A 21191-nucleotide genomic window follows, 5' to 3' on the forward strand; every position below is an offset into this window, starting at 1 on the left:
ATGGCAGAAACATAATCAGTTTCATTCATTAGTACTACCGATCCACCTTTAGCCGACATTTTAATAATGATATGTTTGAAGATTTTTTAAAGCAATTTGTTCTGCCCTTGATAGATTAGTTTTACAGGGATGAGAGATCAAATTGGCAAATAAGTTTGAATGTCTCTTTCCACATTATCTTGGAAGCGATCCATAGTGTTGGTTCTAGCATGTACTGGATAAAAGGTCGGATTCTTAGTCCTAAAGGAAGAAATTATGTTAATGTGGCATGGAGGTCCATCAGATGTGTCCAGATTCATGAGGCATAAGAGACTTCTCTGTTCAAAAATCCTTTCCACTGAATTGATTATTAGGGAAGGTTTGTCAGGTTCTTGTAAAACATCATCCATAAAGAAATTTTTTTTACAGTCAAATCTCTGACAAATTTATTAATGTCCTTCAAAGTAGAAAAAATGTCCAGTTCGGAATTTGTAGGGACGAAATTTAGACCACGTGAAAGAAGTTTTATTTCCACATATGATAAAGTAGTTGAGGACAAACTGACAATGTCTAAGGCTAAGTTCACACTTGCGTACCGGGGCTCTGCAGACGGCTGCGTACTTCCTCCCTGAAGCTCCACCCACTTCCGCACTTCTTCCGATTAGGTCCGCCTACTTCTGCATGCGTCCTGCGTATATATCTTTAACATTGGGTACACAGTACATGGGGATGTATGCGGATGTATGTGGATGCGTCATTTTGATGCACCCGCCAACCGCACTGGAGCGCAACAAGTTTCTTTGAGAAACATTAGAGAAAGTGCGAGTGCATTTTTTTAGCATGGATTTTGGTGGTGTGAATGGTCTCTCCCAGCTCCCCCATTCATAAACGTGATTATTTGAATAATCAAATAAATCTCTGTTGAACTTCTTTTTCCTTAAAGACACTATAGACTCTTCAAAGGCGTGTATTTTCAGTTTAAGTTCCTTGTGAAAATTATCATAAACATCAGGGGTCATGGTGGATATGAGAGACAACAATTTTTTTTTTCAAGTCAGCCTGAATTTTAGCTAGTTCACAATTTTCATGCTTAACAATTAACTGCATCAGCTGGGTTGAGCATTTAGATAGAATAGTATTTGATTCTATAACAAATTCATCATTGTAGACTGTGGCAGGGATCTTTTTTATTCTTAATCCCCTTGGGATCACATCTATGTAGTTCTCCAATGACAATAAATGTAATAAATCATGAACTATATAACCTTTTTGAGGTGAGAAGGGATGCATCAGAATATATCAGAAGAAAAAAAAATAATTGCCTTTACGTTACATTGCTGTTATCCAGTGGGGTTGAGAAGTTTTTGCCAATCCAAGCTTTGTTCATTATGAGATCAGTCAGCCTGTCAGCATTTTCAGTTAACAGGCGGATGCACCAGTCAGTTATTATGTCCCCGGCAACACTCAATACCCAGGGAATCATCTTAAGCATAGAGGGATCAGTGAATGCGGCCTGTGAAACTCTTATTTGGCTCCAGTCTGTGAAGACTAAAATTATTAGTGAGGGTCACCTAATAGCCCTCCAAAATGTATGACTGAGGGCTGCCTGATAGCCCTCCAAAATGTATGACTAAAGGTCACCTGATGGCCCTCCAACATTCATGACTGATGGAACTCCAGAATGTATGACTGAGGTCCACCTGATGGCCCTACAAAAATTTGGAGAGAGGGCTATATGATAACTCTGCTGCTGCGGTGCAGGAGAGGGATAAGAAAAATAATAAACCACCCCTTTTTGGGTGGAAAGGGGTGCATGGGAATACACCAGAGAAAAAGAAACTTTTCAATTGGCATTATGTTTCTCTGCCGTCATCTGCTGCAGTTGAGAAGTGTAGCCCAATACTTGGAGTATTGCAAATTTTTTGGTCAGTCTGTCAGCATTTTCATTTATTGCCCAGGGGCAGTAAAAGCCCACGGAATCAACTTAAACATGGGAGGAGCAGTGAATGTGGCCTGCAAGACTCTGTGACAGCTACAATTATGAGTGAGTGCTACCTGATGACCCTCCAAAATGGATGAGTGAGGGCAGCCTCATGATCCTCCAATGCTGCCTGATGGTCCTCCAACACTTAGAACTGACGGCCCTCCAAAATGTATGCCCGAGGGTCGCCTGATGGCCTTCCAAAAATTTGGAGCCATGGCCGCATGATAACCCTGTTGATATGGTGTAGGAGGAACTGTCTGACCTGCTTCTGAGTACCCCACGGCCCTGGTGGGCGAGTAACATAGAAGTCTTGTTCTAGATTAAAGATACCAGCCCTCAGACATCATGAGGCTTTGTAACGTTGTGGTGTCATAACACGCACTGACCTCTGAAGTCTGGTTGTGGCCAAAAATCTGGTTCTAGAGTTAAGACTAGAGTTGAGCGAAACGGGTCGAAAAAATTAAAAGTCGCCGACTTTTGGCAAAGTCGGGTTTCATGAAACGAAACCCGACCCTAGGATGAGGTCGGCCACGAGGTCGGCGACTTACGCGCCAAAGTCACGTTTCAAAAGTTTGTTTTGCGCTCTTTTTCAGCCAATCAGGATCCACGGACACTGTGGGCAACGTGATGACATAGGCACGGGTCACCACCATCTTTCAGAACGGCATGCAAGTGATTGGCTTGCTTTGGTGGGCGTCACAGGGGGTATAAAAGGGCGTGCACGCCGACCGCCATCTTACTTCTGCCGATCTTAGTATAGGGAGAGGTTGCTGCTGATTCTGTAGGGAGAGCGTTAGGCAGGGAAGAAGACAAAAAAACTGCTTCTGCTGCTAGCGATTTGGCCTGCACAACACACCAGTCACTGTGTGTGCAGTGCAAGGGGAGGCTATATAGTGGTGTATCAGTGGTGTTGGCTGTTGGGCTGCCTTCTAAGGCTTCCTGACATTCCTGCATTGCTGTTTACCCACTGCTCCGCAAACTGCTTTTTTAAAAGCAATCCCAATTTTTTTTTTTTGTCCTGCTGAGAAGAAAAAAAAACTGCTTCTGCTGCTAGCAATTTGGCCTGCACAACACACCAGTCACTTTGTGTGCAGTGCAAGGGGAGGCTATATAGTGGTGTATCAGTGGTGTTGGTTGTTGGGCTGCCTTCTAAGGCTTCCTGACATTCCTGCATTGCTGTTTACCCACTGCTCCGCAAACTGCTTTTTTAAAAGCAATCCAATCTCCCTTATCCTCTAGTCACTTTTGTCACAGCTGTGCCATCGAGCCTGTCACATAGCGCTCAGATATTCATTGGGCCTCACACAATCCAAAAGTGTCCAGTGTCCAAAAGTGTGTGCAGAGATTCAAAATCTCCCTTATCCTCTAGTCACTTTGGTCACAGCTGTGCCATCGAGCCTGTCACATAGCGCTCAGATATTCATTGGGCCTCACACAATCCAAAAGTGTCCAGTGTCCAAAAGTGTGTGCAGAGATTCAAAATCTCCTTTATCCTCTAGTCACTTTGGTCACAGCTGTGCCATCAAGCCTGTCACATAGCGCTCAGATATCAGTGGGCCTCACACAATCCAAAAGTGTCCATCCAGTGTCCAAAAGTGTGTGCAGAGATTCAAAATCTCCCTTATCCTCTAGTCACTTTGGTCACAGCTGTGCCATCGAGCCTGTCACATAGCGCTCAGATATCAGTGGGCCTCACACAATCCAAAAGTGTCCAGTGTCCAAAAGTGTGTGCAGAGATTCAAAATCTCCCTTATCCTCTAGTCACTTTGGTCACAGCTGTGCCATCGAGCCTGTCACATAGCGCTCAGATATCAGTGGGCCTCACACAATCCAAAAGTGTCCAGTGTCCAAAAGTGTGTGCAGAGATTAAAAATCTCCCTTATCCTCTAGTCACTTTGGTCACAGCTGTGCCATCGAGCCTGTCACATAGCGCTCAGATATCAGTGGGCCTCACACAATCCAAAAGTGTCCAGTGTCCAAAAGTGTGTGCAGAGATTCAAAATCTCCCTTATCCTCTAGTCACTTTGGTCACAGCTGTGCCATCGAGCCTGTCACATAGCGCTCAGATATCAGTGGGCCTCACACAATCCAAAAGTGTCCAGTGTCCAAAAGTGTGTGCAGAGATTCAAAATCTCCTTTATCCTCTAGTCACTTTGGTCACAGCTGTGCCATCAAGCCTGTCACATAGCGCTCAGATATCAGTGGGCCTCACACAATCCAAAAGTGTCCATCCAGTGTCCAAAAGTGTGTGCAGAGATTCAAAATCTCCCTTATCCTCTAGTCACTTTGGTCACAGCTGTGCCATCGAGCCTGTCACATAGCGCTCAGATATTCATTGGGCCTCACACAATCCAAAAGTGTCCAGTGTCCAAAAGTGTGTGCAGAGATTCAAAATCTCCCTTATCCTCTAGTCACTTTGGTCACAGCTGTGCCATCGAGCCTGTCACATAGCGCTCAGATATCAGTGGGCCTCACACAATCCAAAAGTGTCCAGTGTCCAAAAGTGTGTGCAGAGATTCAAAATCTCCCTTATCCTCTAGTCACTTTTGTCACAGCTGTGCCATCGAGCCTGTCACATAGCGCTCAGATATTCATTGGGCCTCACACAATCCAAAAGTGTCCAGTGTCCAAAAGTGTGTGCAGAGATTCAAAATCTCCCTTATCCTCTAGTCACTTTGGTCACAGCTGTGCCATCGAGCCTGTCACATAGCGCTCAGATATCAGTGGGCCTCACACAATCCAAAAGTGTCCAGTGTCCAAAAGTGTGTGCAGAGATTCAAAATCTCCCTTATCCTCTAGTCACTTTTGTCACAGCTGTGCCATCGAGCCTGTCACATAGCGCTCAGATATCAGTGGGCCTCACACAATCCAAAAGTGTCCAGTGTCCAAAAGTGTGTGCAGAGATTCAAAATCTCCCTTATCCTCTAGTCACTTTGGTCACAGCTGTGCCATCGAGCCTGTCACATAGCGCTCAGATATTCATTGGGCCTCACACAATCCAAAAGTGTCCAGTGTCCAAAAGTGTGTGCAGAGATTCAAAATCTCCCTTATCCTCTAGTCACTTTGGTCACAGCTGTGCCATCGAGCCTGTCACATAGCGCTCAGATATCAGTGGGCCTCACACAATCCAAAAGTGTCCAGTGTCCAAAAGTGTGTGCAGAGATTCAAAATCTCCCTTATCCTCTAGTCACTTTTGTCACAGCTGTGCCATCGAGCCTGTCACATAGCGCTCAGATATTCATTGGGCCTCACACAATCCAAAAGTGTCCAGTGTCCAAAAGTGTCTGCAGAAATTCAAAATCTCCCCTGTCCTATAGACACCTTGTACCTTGTTTTACATTACTATATAGTTTGTTGGATTTTGTCTACATTTCTACCAAAAATGAGGAAGGCTGGTGGAAGAGGCCGTGGAATTGGGCGGGGGTTGGCAGCTGGTAATGATGGTGTTGGTGGTGGATCTGATGGTAGTGGCAAGAGCAAAATAGGACCGAATGCAGGAGGTGCTGACCCTGCGTCATCGTCTGGCTACATAAGGCCTCGAACGCTTAGTTTTCTAGGAGTTGGCAAACCGCTTTTAAAGCCAGAGCATCAGGAAAAAGTTTTGTCTTACATTGCTGACTCAGCCTCCAGCTCTATCGCCTCCTCTTCTTCAGTTGTAAAAAGTAAAAGCACTGAGTCGTCATTGGAGGCTCATGTTCATGAACCACACCTTTCCTTGTGTCCTTCACCCCAACCAAGATTGAAGGATGACGCAGGCCATACTACTGATTACTCCATGGAGCTGTTTTCACATACCATGCCTGGATTATCTAGTGAAATGGTGAATTACCCAGGCCAAGATGAATCTGACATGGAGTGCACTGATGCACAGCCGCTGATGGATGATTCTGCTGGTACATTCACTCAGAGCACTACATTGTCCTCGCAGTGTACAGAGCCAGATTCTGACCCTGATGAGACTCAGGTGCCCCTTCCCGCACACTATACCACCATACACGGTGACACAGAGGAAGGTGCACATGACATAGAAGAGGAGGTGATGGATGACCCAGTTGTTGACCCAGATTGGCATCCATTGGGGGAAGAGGGTGCTGCTTCCAATAGCTCAGATGAGGAGGAGCATCCACAGCAGACATCGACATCGCAACAGCTGTTATCTGGCAGGCCTGGAGCACTCCAAAGACAGGTTCCAAACATCAAAAGAGTTGCTGGACAGCTTGTCCAGAGGGTGAAAAGATCACAGCGTGCTAGGCCGCAAAATGTCTGCCAAAGTAGGAAGAGTGCAGTGTGGCACTTTTTTGACCAAAATCCTCATGATTAGGCCAAGGTTATCTGTAAGAAGTGCGCAAAGACCTTTAGCCGAGGGAAAAATCTGAAAAATTTGAATACCAGTTGCATGCTTAGACATTTAACCAGCATGCACTTGCAAGCGTGGACACAACACCAAACCTCAAGTGCCACATGTGCAACTGATCACAACGAAGGTAGTCAGCAACGCTACATTGTTTCCCCCACTGTAAGCCCACCGGTTAGCACAGCAGCAAATGTTGAGGTGTCGTTGCAAGACCACAGCAGTCAGGGAATCCCACTGTTATATCAACGAAAAACTGATTCTAGGCCATCAGAAAGAACACCAACTCCATCACCATCATCAACCCTCTCTCAGTCCGCCCTGTCCACCGCTACTTCCACCATATGCAGCTCTCAAGTCCAGCTCACCCTCCCAGACACTATGAGTAGGTCAAGAAAGTACTCAGTCTCTCATCCGCGTACACTGGGTTTGAACGCCCACATTGCCAAACTAATCTCGTTTGAGATGATGCCCTTTTGGTTGTTGGAAAGCACAGCTTTCCGCGAACTCATGACCTATGCAGTACCACGCTATGACCTACCCAGTCGCCACTTCTTCTCTCGCAAAGCCATCCCAGCCCTCCACCATCATGTGAAAGACCGCATTGTCCATGCACTCAAGCAGTCAGTGAGCGGAAAGGTGCACCTCACAACTGATGCATGGTCCAGTCGGCATGGCCAGGGCCGTTACGTGTCCATCACTGTGCACTGGGTTAATGTGGTGGATGCAGGGTCCACAGGGGACAGCGGTGGTGGGACAGTGCTGCCTAGCCCACGGTCTAGGAAACAGTTGGCTGTAGGCGTTCGACCCTCCTCCTCCTCCTCCTCCTCCAGAAGCGAAAGCTCGTCCACAGAGCGCAGTCGTACGAGCACTCCATCTGCAGCTGCCACTGTTGCACACGATGTGTCCCCCTATCGAGCAGCTAGTGGAAAGCGTCAGCAGGCTGTGTTGCAGATGATGTGTTTGGGCGACAGACACACCGCCGAGGTGCTGGCCGAGTACTTGAAGCGACAAACTGAGTCATGGCTGGGCAGTGTACATCTTGAGGCAGGCAAGGTAGTTAGTGATAACGGCCGTAATTTTGTGGCAGCCATAGCCCTTTCAAAACTCAGCCACATACCTTGCTTGGCTCACACCTTGAACCTGGTGGTGCAGTGCTTCCTCAAAAATTATCCGGAGTTAACAGCCCTGCTCCAGAAGGTGCGAAGACTGTGCGCGCACATCCGCTGGTCGCCTGTACACTCCGTTCGTATGCAGAAGCTGCAGCGATTGCTCCACCTTCCCAACCACCGCCTCATTATCGACATTGCAACAAGGTGGAACTCCACCCTGCACATGGTGGAGCGGCTGTGTGAGCAGAGGCAGGCCATAATGCATTTGTGGGAGGATACACGGCCAGGCACTTTGAGAGCAGACATGGAGTTGACAGGTGTGCAGTGGTCGAAGCTGAAAGACCTTTGTAAAGTCCTTCAGTGTTTTGAGGAATGCACATGGCTGGTAAGCGCAGACGACGCCATCCTAAGCATGAGCATCCCACTTATGCGTCTGCTCATGCAAACTTTGACGCACCTTAAGGAGCAGGCGTCTGCAGCCAATGTTGATGAGGAGGAAGAGAAGGAGGGAATCCTTGATGACATTCAGCCATTGTCTGCTCAGGGACCTCTCCTGGACGAGGTGGAGGAAGAAGAGGAGGAGGAGGATGATGATGGGGATGATTACTTAGGGGAGGAGGATGCATCTCATGGGGCAAGTGAAAATGTTGGCGTGGCAAGGTCTGGTACAGGGTTTGTGCGTGACTGGAGGGATGTGGATTTGCCAGAAAGTGCTCCTCCACCCAGCACTCGCAGTGCATCATTGACACTGGGAACATTGGCCCACATGTCAGATTATGCCTTGCGGATCCTAAAAAGGGACCCCCGCATTGCCAAAATGATGAACGATGACGACTACTGGTTGGCCAGCATCCTGGATCCACGCTATAAAGGCAAATTACAAAACATCATGCCACAGGAGAACCTTGACCTAATATTGGCTAATAAACAAGCAACTGTGGTAAATCGGTTGCTTGAGGCATTCCCAGCACACAGCAGCGGTGATGGTTCTCACACGAGCCGTACGGGGCGGGGGCAGCTTGGCAGAGGTGTTCGTGGTGCACACAGCAGAAGTGGCGTTGGAGACAGGGGTTTCATGACAATGTTGTGGACTGATTTTTCAAATACCGCTCACACAACTGGTAATACTGCATCGATGGAAAGTGACAGGAGACAGCAGTTGTCAACTATGGTTACAAACTACTTTTCCTCCCATATCGATGTTCTCCCACACAGGTCATTCCCCTTTGACTATTGGGCCGCTAAACTGGACACCTGGCCTGAATTGGCCCAATATGCCTTACAGGAGCTCGCTTGCCCAGCTGCAAGTGTGCTATCGGAAAGAGTCTTCAGTGCAGCTGGATCAATCCTGACAGAAAAAAGGATGTGTCTGTCAACCCAAAATGTGGATGATCTAACCTTCATTAAAATGAACCACGCATGGGTTTCCAAGGATTTTGTCCCACCTTCCCCTGATGACACATAGGGTGACAGAAAAATGGCTTGCTTTGGTCCACCTCTTCCTGGTACTTCACCTATTTCGCCTTTTGCATCAGCTGAATGTCCAACATCAACATATGCCACTTTCTAAAACTCCCTAACTGTGCTGCCTCCCCCCCCCCATGGCCGGGGACACCACCTAGCGCACGACACCGTGCGAGTGCCGTTGCCCTGGACAGGTGGGTAGGCCGACTCTTGGGCGCGGGCACTGGCACAGGGTTCCTCATAGTGCAATCAAGTGTCTCTGACGGTGGTGGTGCACACCCGCCGTCAGACACACCGCTGTACTATGAGGGCCCCAGTGCCAGTACCGACGCCCACGAGTGGGCCCCCCTTGCTTGGGCAGGGCCCCAGCATTTGCAATCTTTACCTCTCCCTGCTCCTCCGCTGTGTAATCTGGGCCGTCAAATCCATACTGTGCCTGACACCGTCTGAGCCTGCCTCCTGAGACATATATTTTGAATGTGTACGCTATCCATACATGTTATCCGGGGATACGGTACCCTTTCTAACCTTTGTGCAATCACGTGCAATCCATACTGGGCCTAACACCGTCTGAGCCTGCCTCCTGAGACATATATTTTGAATGTGTACGCTATCCATACATGTTATCTGGGGATACGGTACCCTTTCTAACCTTTGTGCAATCACGTGCAATCCATACTGGGCCTAACACCGTCTGAGCCTGCCTCCTGAGACATATATTTTGAATGTGTATGCTATCCATACATGTTATCTGGGGATACGGTACCCTTTCTAACCTTTGTGCAATCACGTGCAATCCATACTGGGCCTAACACCGTCTGAGCCTGCCTCCTGAGACATATATTTTGAATGTGTACGCTATCCATACATGTTATCTGGGGATACGGTACCCTTTCTAACCTTTGTGCAATCACGTGCAATCCATACTGGGCCTAACACTGTCTGAGCCTGCCTCCTGAGACATATATTTTGAATGTGTATGCTATCCATACATGTTATCTGGGGATACGGTACCCTTTCTAACCTTTGTGCAATCACGTGCAATCCATACTGGGCCTAACACCGTCTGAGCCTGCCTCCTGAGACATATATTTTGAATGTGTACGCTATCCATACATGTTATCTGGGGATACGGTACCCTTTCTAACATTTGTGCAATCACGTGCAATCCATACTGGGCCTAACACTGTCTGAGCCTGCCTCCTGAGACATATATTTTGAATGTATACGCTATCCATACATGTTATCTGGGGATACGGTACCCTTTCTAACATTTGTGCAATCACGTGCAATCCATACTGGGCCTAACACCGTCTGAGCCTGCCTCCTGAGACATATATTTTGAATGTGTACGCTATCCATACATGTTATCTGGGGATACGGTACCCTTTCTAACCTTTGTGCAATCACGTGCAATCCATACTGGGCCTAACACTGTCTGAGCCTGCCTCCTGAGACATATATTTTGAATGTGTATGCTATCCATACATGTTATCTGGGGATACGGTACCCTTTCTAACCTTTGTGCAATCACGTGCAATCCATACTGGGCCTAACACCGTCTGAGCCTGCCTCCTGAGACATATATTTTGAATGTGTACGCTATCCATACATGTTATCTGGGGATACGGTACCCTTTCTAACATTTGTGCAATCACGTGCAATCCATACTGGGCCTAACACTGTCTGAGCCTGCCTCCTGAGACATATTTTTTGAATGTGTACGCTATCCATACATGTTATCTGGGGATACGGTACCCTTTCTAACATTTGTGCAATCACGTGCAATCCATACTGGGCCTAACACTGTCTGAGCCTGCCTCCTGAGACATATATTTTGAATGTGTACGCTATCCATACATGTTATCTGGGGATACGGTACCCTTTCTAACCTTTGTGCAATCACGTGCAATCCATACTGGGCCTAACACCGTCTGAGCCTGCCTCCTGAGACATATATTTTGAATGTGTACGCTATCCATACATGTTATCTGGGGATACGGTACCCTTTCTAACATTTGTGCAATCACGTGCAATCCATACTGGGCCTAACACCGTCTGAGCCTGCCTCCTGAGACATATATTTTGAATGTGAATGCTATCCATACATGTTATCCGGGGATACGGTACCCTTTCTAACCTTTGTGCAATCACGTGCAATCCATACTGGGCCTGACACCGTCTGAGCCTGCCTCCTGAGACATATATTTTGAATGTGTACGCTATCCATACATGTTATCTGGGGATACAGTACCCTTTCTAACCTTTGTGCAATCACGTGCAATCCATACTGGGCCTGACACCGTCTGAGCCTGCCTCCTGAGACATATATTTTGAATGTGTACGCTATCCATACATGTTATCCGGGGATACGGTACCCTTTCTAACCTTTGTGCAATCACGTGTAATCCATACTGGGCGTGAGAACGGCTGGCGAGCTGTTAAGCAAGCTACAGCACCTGTGGTTTGCACACGTAAGTTTTTCATTTTTTCAGGAATGACGGTTAGGCCTAATTCCGGAACTGCGGTTGACCTGCACTTACTGGGAAATCATTGTTCGCGGGTAATAATTGTAATCAGTGATCCCCATCACTAACGTTGTTCAGCGGGTTATCTGCACCTGTAAGCGACAAACGCTGGCCTTTTCAGTGTAGCGCACATGCAGCCACGGACATGTAAGGGCATGACACACCAGTTATTGGCCAATCTCATGTGCCAGAGCCTCACGTGTCCCTCTAGTAAGCCGGACTCGGACCGCGGGGCATGACGGAGTCTCGTTCGTTAACGGAATTAAGCTTGCAATGTGTGCATCTGTTCTGTAGCTGGCATGGTTGAGGTTTCCCAGGTGGAGTCGAATTTTACCGTAGGCTCCACTCCTGGTGGTGCCCTTCTGGACATTCCTTTAAGGTTCAGCTTTGCAACCATACTGCCCACGTAAAACAAACACTTTGCCTTCATGAACGCTGTTTGGAGGGTCATGACTCGTGGGAATAACGCCGCCCAATCAGTTAACCTGCTAGAGAGATCCTTCGTTGCTCCCAAGCATGACATCACACTCCCTAGGAAGAAGGTAATGCCACTGTGGCGACCGTACTCCTGGGGGCGACACAAGTGCACTGATGCCCAGCCACTGCTCGATGAATCTGCTGGTACATTGACCCAGACCACTACATTCCCCTCGCACGCTAGACGACCTGAATCTGACCCTGATGAAACTCAGGTTACCCTTCCCATATACAGTTCCATCTTACACGGTGACAAAGAGGAAGCTGCAGATGAAAGTGCAGGTTCGGCCCACCCGCCATCAGACACACCACCGTACTATCAGGGGCCCTGTGCCAGTGCCGTCGCCAACGAGTGGGCCCCCCCTGCTTGCCCAGGATCACAGCACTTGCAAAGTTGAAATACTGTGCAGTGAGATGGAAGATGGGGACGACGAGGAGTCCAGACAAGTACAGGGATTCCCTAGCGAGGAGACTTATTTGATTGTTTTCAATGTTGGGACAGCAATTTTTGGGGAGCACTATACTCTGGAGAATGATAGATGGGGCCCACCATACACTGGAACATTCCAAAGGTGGACATCAGACACTGGAGCAGCATTTACAGGGCCCATTATACACTAGAGCATTAGAAATGGGGCCCATTATGTTTGGAGCATTATTTGGGCCCATAAGACAGTGGAGCTTCATCCATGGGGACCAACATATACTGTAGCATTATGTGGAGCTCATCATATACTGTTTCAAACATTATATGGGACCAATGATTCTGTATGGAGAAATAGATGGGCCTCGTCATGAGATGTAAAAAGTGAGGTATTTTTCATTGTACTATACCGCTATTTCTCTGCCGTATCGGAGCATGATGAGTTGTGGTATGTGTTAAAGGGGCGCTCTTTCGCCCAGGGCACATGAAAACCTGGAGCCAGCCCTCCCCCCCCACAGTCTGTGGCCAAATAACCCCCATTTTTCAGTGCGTAACTTGTATTATGAAGTTAATTAAGGTTGACAAGCTTAAGTAAGAAGAATTGATGCTTTTGGCATTCAAATGGGCACTGTTGGTGTGTTTCCTGTCCTCCTCTCACTGCCGACTTTTATTCCCCATTGACTTACATTGGGTTTCGTGTTTCGGGACGACCCCGACTTTTCCCTATAATCGGACGATCTTGCTCCACCCGACTTTTGGAAAAGTCGGGTTTCACGAAACGAAACGCGACCCTAAAAAACCAAAAGCCGCTCAACTCTAGTTAAGACATCAGCATGCGTATGCAGCAAAAAGATGCCCTGAGGACTGCACTGCCGGACAGCATGCAGCGGTGTCAGTGAGAGTGTCAGGACATATAAGTAATGAGGTGAGTGTTAGGTTTTTCCCTTTATTTTTTACAAGTTAAGTTTTTTTCTCTATGTTCTGGGGTCTGGAGAGACCGCATAGAATAAAAGAGAACATTTAATTCACAGAGAATAGCTTTTTCTGTGAATCAAATTTCACAGTAAAATTCATACAATTTGGCAGATATGAATCTCACCATTTTGCTCATCTCTAGTTTCCAGTAAAAAGCGCCTTCTTTCGATAAAGAGAATGGCAGCTAAAGTTTGCAAACTTGCTTCTGAATGAACTATGATACATCTGGAACAAAGTCCTCTGCATGGAAGAAACCAAAGTAGAGATGTTTTGCCATAAGGCCCTGTGTAATATTTGGCTAAAAACAAACAGCATATCAGCAAAACGCATAACACCAACTGCCAATCAGACTTTTTCTCATGACTGTATAAGCACCATTTTTTTATAATTACATGTCATACTTCAATAAAATGGTTCTGTAAATATTGCAATCAATATTCTACATTTGGTACCTACCACTCCATATTGGGTGTTCCAAAATATTGAGCTGTTGTCTATTTTAAGTTCAAAATTTTCTCCTTGTGATTTATAAAATCCAATTTTTGTAAAAGATACAGTGTTATTTGTATGCAACTGCCAATTTAAGATGTCATAATATCCATCTATATCTCCTAATTCATCGAACTTGATAGATTCATTAGTGAAAACTGTGAATTTTGCATTTCTCAAATAGTACATAAGCTGTTGGGAAAAATAAAGAAATCTTATTAGCATATAAACAACAGAACATGTTCATTGCACATGTCAGTATGTTGTTTCCACCTTTCAAAATGTTATCGGGTCTCTAATTACGGGGGTTTTTGCAGACATATATGGCATATCCTGAAAGGCATTTCCTGGCAGCTGACAATAAATGTGATAGCTGACGGACAGACGATTATCTGTGCTAATCCTTCATGTGTTTTAATGGACAGAGATGAGAAGACTGTTGCCAAACATTTCTGCTTATCAGCTGATCGCTTCTGAAATCAAAAGGATCTGGCGTTAAAATTCCAAATACCCAATCCATCTCTCTCCCAACATGAGTTGGTGACCATGCGAGCAGGTTGTGGGATGCAGTGACAGACAGAAGGCAGAGCAAGAGTTAATAACTTTACTTTAACAGCAGATTACTACCTGTTTCCACGCGCTCTTAAGGGGGTTTTACACATAGCAATATCGCTAGCAATATCGCTAAAACGTCACTGGTTTTGTGACGTTATAGCGATATTGCTAGCGATATCGCTATGTGTGATACTTACCTCCGACCGGCTCCCCCCCTGTCCATCGCTGATCGCGCGAGATCGGGCGGCTCCATTTCTCGTCTGCTTCCTGCTGGGCTTCCTGCTGTGTGAGACAAGCGACGCATGGACGCGGGCGGGAGGACGTCAGGATCGCTGTGTGTGTGAAAGGTGAGTATCGTGCGCTGCGTCGCTGCTGCATCGCTGTGAGATCTTCCTGTGTGGAAGCTCACTATCGATCATTTAGCGATGCACCAGCGATCCTGACCGGGTCGTATCGCTGGTCGGATCGCTGGTGCAACGCTAAATGTAAAAGGCCCTTTAGACTGTAAACCATAGAATCATAGACAGGTAGAGTTGGAAGGGACCTCCTAGGTCATCTGGTCCAACCCCCTGCTCAAAGCAGGATTCACTAAATCATCCCAGACAGATATCTGTCCAGCCTCTGTTTGAAGACTTCCATGAAAGGAGAACTCACCACCTCTTGTGGCAGTCTGTTCCACACTCATTGATCACTCTGTCAAAAAGTTTTTTCTAATACCTAGTCTGTGTCTCCTTCCATTTAGTTTCATCCCATTGCTTCTAGTCTTTCCTTGTGCACATGAGAATAAAGATGATCCTTCTACAAAGTGACAGCCCTTGAGATATTTGTAGACAGCTATTAAGTCTCTTAATAACTTAACCACACCCCCTGCTTCCGCATGTAAAGATTGGTACGGTCCCTTAAGCTTTCCCTCAGACAACAGAGGAGACAGTCCCGACAGTTCCGGGACCGGCACAGAGCAAGTACCCTCAGCAAGGTCCTTCTTCTTACACTCCCCCTCCTTTAGCTCGCCATTATGGGCAAGAGTTCTTGCAGTAAACGTTGACATTCCTCCATCTCTTGGATGATCCGCTGCCAAATGAATTGGTCTTGTTCATATCAGTTGTGAAGTATTCCTGCTGTTGTCTGCTCTGTATGGCGTAAATCAGGTTGAGTAGTGGAGACAGGTGGAGTAGTGGAGTTAGGTTGAGTAGTGGAGTCCAATTGAGCAGGCGACGACGGGGATGCGCCCAGGTTTAATGGAGCAGCCGGTTAGAGAGCTTCAAGTTCCTGTTCCTCTTCTAGGTCGATGGGTGACGGATCGGAGAATTCCCCCTTGTCATATTCGACAGCTGTGGAGGGGAGCATTTCAGGAACAACTGGTGTTCTCTCTGTTTGATCAGAATTTTGTGACAAGCAGGGACATAACATGTTCTGATGAACTACTCAAGTGGGAGAGCCCTCTTCCCCCTCAAGCTGAACCTCATAGATGGGACCTTCGGATCCAATCCAGCATTTCACCCAATACGAGGTCTTTTCCCACCGACAATCCAGCTTGCCTCGAGGCTGTTTGTCTCGGACCAGCATGCTGTCCCTCGCAGGGGAGTCACTTCATGATGTTCAAGTTCCCGGAACTTGGTCTGCACAAGCCGATGTAGAGGCTGCAAATGGTGACGATGTTCGTGGACCCAGGTGGACATCCCCGTCCGTGGGTAGTCCTCATCTGGATCTAATTCCAGCTCCGTGATTTCTCGCCCCTTCCGGCCAAACAGTAGGGTGTATGGTGTATATCCAGCTGTACAGTGCACCCGATTGTTGTACACCCAGACTAATTCAGCCACAAATTCATGAACTCTCTGGTCTTCCTCCAGAGTTTTCAGCATCTGAATCAGCGTCCGATTGAAACGCTCACAGGCCCCATTCCCTTGAGGATGCTAGGACGTCAGCCTGGATTTCTGAATCTGATACAGGCGATGCAGTTCTTCCATAACTCATCCTTGAAAGCAGGCGCCTTTTGGTCAGAGTGAATCCTCTTCAGGCAACCATACACTCGGATGAAGACCCTGCAAATGGCCTGGGCCGCCGACTCAGCACTCTGATCCTGGGTTGGAGTCACCACCGCGAATTTGGTGTAGTGATCGGTCATTACCAGACAATGTTCATATCCAAGGTGGGCGGGGCCTACAATCAAGTAGTCAATTATCAACACCTCTAGGGGAGCAGAAGTCATGATGGTTTGTGTATGGGCCCTCTGTTCTGGGTGCTTCGCTAACTCACAGTTCCTGCATTGCCGACAAACTTCATCTACTGCGACTTTCAGTCGACAATGGTAGACCAATTTCTGCAGCCACTGGAATGTCTTTTCCAGGCCAAAGTGGGCTCCTCTCTGTGGCCACCTCTTGGAGCAACTTTTCCAGGAGTACCACTTGCCAGGTGACCCCCAACTCTTGGGCCAACTGTACCTTTCTATACAGCAGGCCATCTTCCAACTGGAGCCTCTCCCATTGCCGAAGGATCTGTAGAGCTCCCGGGGACAGGGCGTCTCTCTCTCTTTGGCTGGGAAGTTGCTTCAAGGCCACGCATTGCCTCATCTGAGTGAGTTCCCTATCTTCCTGTTGGGTGAAGTTTTTCATGAACCATCGATAATACCCGGTGAGTCCCAGAAAGCCCCGACATCTTTCACAGTCTACGGGGTGGGCCAGTCCTGTACCGCCACTATCTTCTCACACGATGGTCTTAGGGCCCCGTCACACATAGTGATCTCGCTAGCGAGATCGCTGCTGAGTCACAAGTTTTGTGACGCAACAGCGATCTCACCAGCGAGATCGCTGTGTGTGACAGCGATCAGCGACCGGCCCCCCTGCCGCTCTTGGAAAGCCCTGGACATTTCTTTGATCGCTTGTCTCCCGCTGGCCCTCACGCATCGCTGCGTGTGACAGGCGGGAGACCAGCGATCAGCTGGTAACTAAGGTAAATGCGCTGATGCAGGGAGCTGGTAACTAAGGTACACATCGGGTTTCTAAGTGACGCACATCCCTTAGAAACCCGATGTGTACCTCAGTTACCAGCTCCCTGCATCAGCGCGCTGGTAACTAAAGTACAGCTGGTGCTGATCACTGGTGAAGCTGTCTGTTTGACAGCTCACCAGCGATCACATAGCGACTCACCAGCGATCCTGACACGTTGATATCGTTGTCGGGATCGCTGGTGAGTCGCTCTGTGTGACGGTACCCTAACTCCTTCAGTGGAGATGACATGTCCCAAGTATTCAATCTGCTTGCAGAAGAGGTGACATTTCTGAGGTTTTACATTCAGGTTGTGTTCTATAATTGGCTCAATACTTGCTCCAGCCATTGTAAGTGCTCCTCAAAGGTGGCCGCGTAGACGATGATGTCATCTAAATAAATGAGGGTAGCCTCGAAGTTAAAGTCTCCCAAACATATCTCCATCAATTGTTGGACGGTCCCGGGTGCGTTGGTAAGGCCAAAAGGCATCCGGTTGAACTCGAACAACCCCATGGGCAGTATGAATGCTGTCTTCACCCGGTCATGCTCAGAAATGGGCACTTGCCAATATCCACTGGCCAGATTTAACAACGAGAAGTACTTTGCTTTTCCCCAGGCAGACCGTGATTCTTCCATTCTCGATAGTGGATACGAGTCTCGCACAGTGCAAGCGTTCAGTTTCCGGTAGTCTACACAGAAGCGCACGGTCCCGACTTTTTTCCTTACTAGAACAATGGGTGCAGCCGCCCATGGACTTTGGCTCTCTCGGATGACCCCGCTCTGTAGCATATGCGACAACATCTCCTTCACCTCCTGGTACATCAGTGGTGGGATTTGTCGGTATCATTCCCTAATAGGAATCTTGTGGGTGATAGCTGTGGTACACCCGAAATCATCGTCATTACAAGCAAAAACATCCTGATATCGCTCTAACGCCACTTCCACTTGTTGTACCTGTTGTGGTAAGAGTTCTGTTAGCTTGGCCCACATCTGCTCAAGGATTCGGCATCCTTCCTTTAGTTGATTAGATTCTGGTTCAGAGGTCACCGATACAGCCACCGTCCAGGGATCCCCCCTGCTTCACTGCCAACTGAACAGCCTCCGGTGGTATCAACTCTTCTGGCATTCCCATGATCTGTGCTACTTCACTCTTGGGATGAAGCGTGAGATCGCCCTCACCGAGGTTGACACATCACACTGGCACATTTCTGTTGTGAACAATAGCTAACGTCTGCACGATGAGGAGCCCTGGAGGTAATTGCTCCATAACAGCTGTCTCTAACTGGACTTTGAATCCTTCAAGAGGGGTACAAGCTCAGATAGGCAAAGAGAGCACAGTCTGACTTGGTGGTAAGATGGAATTGGTAGAGGCCGAAACGATCAACTTGCCTAATGCTTTTCCTCCACTTGATGTCTCTTGTGCTCGAGCCACTCGTATCAACTGTTGGAACACTTTTCTCTGGGGATGCGAGGGCTCCATCGATTCAGAAGCACATCAGCTTGACTAGGAGGTTCCCCAGTTCCTTCAGTACATTAAAAAATGAGGATGATTGACCTCATGGAGATCAACATCCAACACTGCGGAGACACCATCACGTGTTTCTCAACGCAGTGATTCTAGAGCACTGCCCCCATCCCTTATGGGAAATATGTAAAACATGCAAAACAGAAGCCGCGGAGACACCATCACATGTTTCTCAACGCAAGCAATGACTAGCCAGGTCTTTCACCGGGAAGGAACAACCACGGGAACGGCAGTCTCCAATGAAGGAAACCACCTATGCCAAAACATGGTATCCATCCACAGACAGCTGTTTCGGGGTATTTGCCCCTCATCAGTGTGGAGTAGGAAACTGGCTAGTAGGAGCAATGCCTAGTAGAAGACTGTGAAAAATGAGGATGATTGACCTCATGGAGATCAACATCCAACACTGCGGAGACACCATCACGTGTTTCTCAACGCAGTGATTCTAGAGCACTGCCCCCATCCCTTATGGGAAATATGTAAAACATGCAAAACAGAAGCCGCGGAGACACCATCACATGTTTCTCAACGCAAGCAATGACTAGCCAGGTCTTTCACCGGGAAGGAACAACCACGGGAAGGGCAGTCTCCAAGACTGCCCTTCCCGTGGTTGTTCCTTCCCGGTGAAAGACCTGGCTAGTCATTGCTTGCGTTGAGAAACATGTGATGGTGTCTCCGCGGCTTCTGTTTTGCATGTTTTACATATTTCCCATAAGGGATGGGGGCAGTGCCCTAGAAACACTGCGTTGAGAAACACGTGATGGTGTCTCCACAGTGTTGGATGTTGATCTCCATGAGGTCAATCATCCTCATTTTTCACAGTCTTCTACTAGGCATTGCTCCTACTAGCCAGTTTCCTACTCCACACTGATGAGGGGCAAATACACCGAAACAGCTGTCTGTGGATGGATACCATGTTTTGGCATAGGTGGTTTCCTTCATTTGGAGACTGCCCTTCCCGTGGTTGTTCATTCCCGGTGAAAGACCTGGCTAGTCATTGCTTGCGTTGAGAAACATGTGATGGTGTCTCCACGGCTTCTGTTTTGCACCTTCAGTACATTCATTCCTAAAGTCACAATGGGGCCAGTACTGGGGTACCCAGCGGGCAACACGACTCCTTTTCGGCCCACATACTTGCCACACACAGTGATTTGCATCCAGACCACCCCTGCGACCGGGATGGGCAAGTGATTGGCTGCTGTCAATTTGATCATGGGGCCCCATTCAGGCCGCATCATCTCGGGGAAATGACATCTGAAGTAAGTCTCAGGCATAGTGGTTACTTTTGAGCCGGTATAAACTAAACAGCGAATGGCCCGACCATCCATTTCGGCCCAAACAAGAGGACTCGAAGGCACAAAACTTGTGGGACTTCTCACTCTCCTTCTCGGCTGATCAGGCTCCGGGCAGCATCCCCCAGCCAAGGAGCCCACTAGTTTAATGGACGGCGGAGGAGGGGCCAGCAAAATGTCCAGCGTCTCCAAAATAGAAATAGGTCAGTAGCCCCCCTATGCAATGCAGTCTCAGCCCCCAGCGAGGCTCGGGACCATTTCTGCGTCCAGAGGGGTCCAGGGGTGCTGAAGGTTTCTTTTTCAGGTCAGACCATTCCTCTCGCATGTCATGGATTTCCTTACGAACTTCTCTCATCCAGCCTGGTTCAGTTGCCAACTGGACAGACACCTCTCCACTCTGGACCTTCCCTGCTGGGACTGTCACCCTCTGCTCTTGTTCTCACTCACACGCGCTTCGGCCCCTACTTCCAAAAAGGACATGCGCGCATTAACCCGCAAGCGCTCACGCAAAGCTTGTTTAAGCAGCATGTCTTTAAAGCCTGCTACCAGCTGATCTCTCAAAACTGTGTCAGGGGGTTCTACTCCTATGCCATCTCACTTTCATGTACTGGGTCACGGACTCCCCCTCCCTTTGGACATGGCTAAACAAGCGCATGCGCAACTCTCCAACATCCGTGGGGTCTCCATGCATTTCTTCTAGGATTTGTAGTACTTTGGTAAAGGTATCTTGCTCATGGTGGGGCTGAAACATGACAGAGCTCCTTGTTTCTCTGCCTCCAATGCGGGAGTCGTGGGATGCATCTTTAACATGCCCCTGACCCTCTCAGTCCAATCCCATAGCAGAGTGTTGCTCCCTGTAAACTTCGGGAGGTTGCTCAACATTGCCCCCAGCGGTATACTAGCCCTTGGGGCACCCATGACTGCTTGGTCTGTCCCCTCTGTGCCTGTAGACTGCATCCTGCCAACTACGTCAAGTGTGAGCAGGTTGCGGGATGCAGTGACAGACAGAAGGCAGAGCAACAGTTAATAACTTTAACAGAGGATTAATCCAC

The 21191-nt window shown here is 48.0% G+C and overlaps 1 protein-coding gene across 1 annotated transcript in view; it reads right to left on the reverse strand.

Moving 5' to 3' along the window:
* The window catches only part of LOC141092818 (vomeronasal type-2 receptor 1-like), a 161448-nt gene that overhangs the window by 22257 nt on the left and 118000 nt on the right, over positions 1-21191 (reverse strand). The window contains exon 4 of the mRNA XM_073579145.1: positions 13751-13975. Coding sequence (XP_073435246.1) covers positions 13751-13975 — 225 coding nt within the window. The remainder of the gene's footprint in view (positions 1-13750; positions 13976-21191) is intronic.

Source organism: Dendrobates tinctorius, unplaced genomic scaffold (genome assembly GCF_039654945.1).
Source record: "Dendrobates tinctorius isolate UK_male_01 unplaced genomic scaffold, ASM3965494v1 ptg000060l, whole genome shotgun sequence".
Lineage (NCBI taxonomy): Eukaryota > Metazoa > Chordata > Amphibia > Anura > Dendrobatidae > Dendrobates > Dendrobates tinctorius.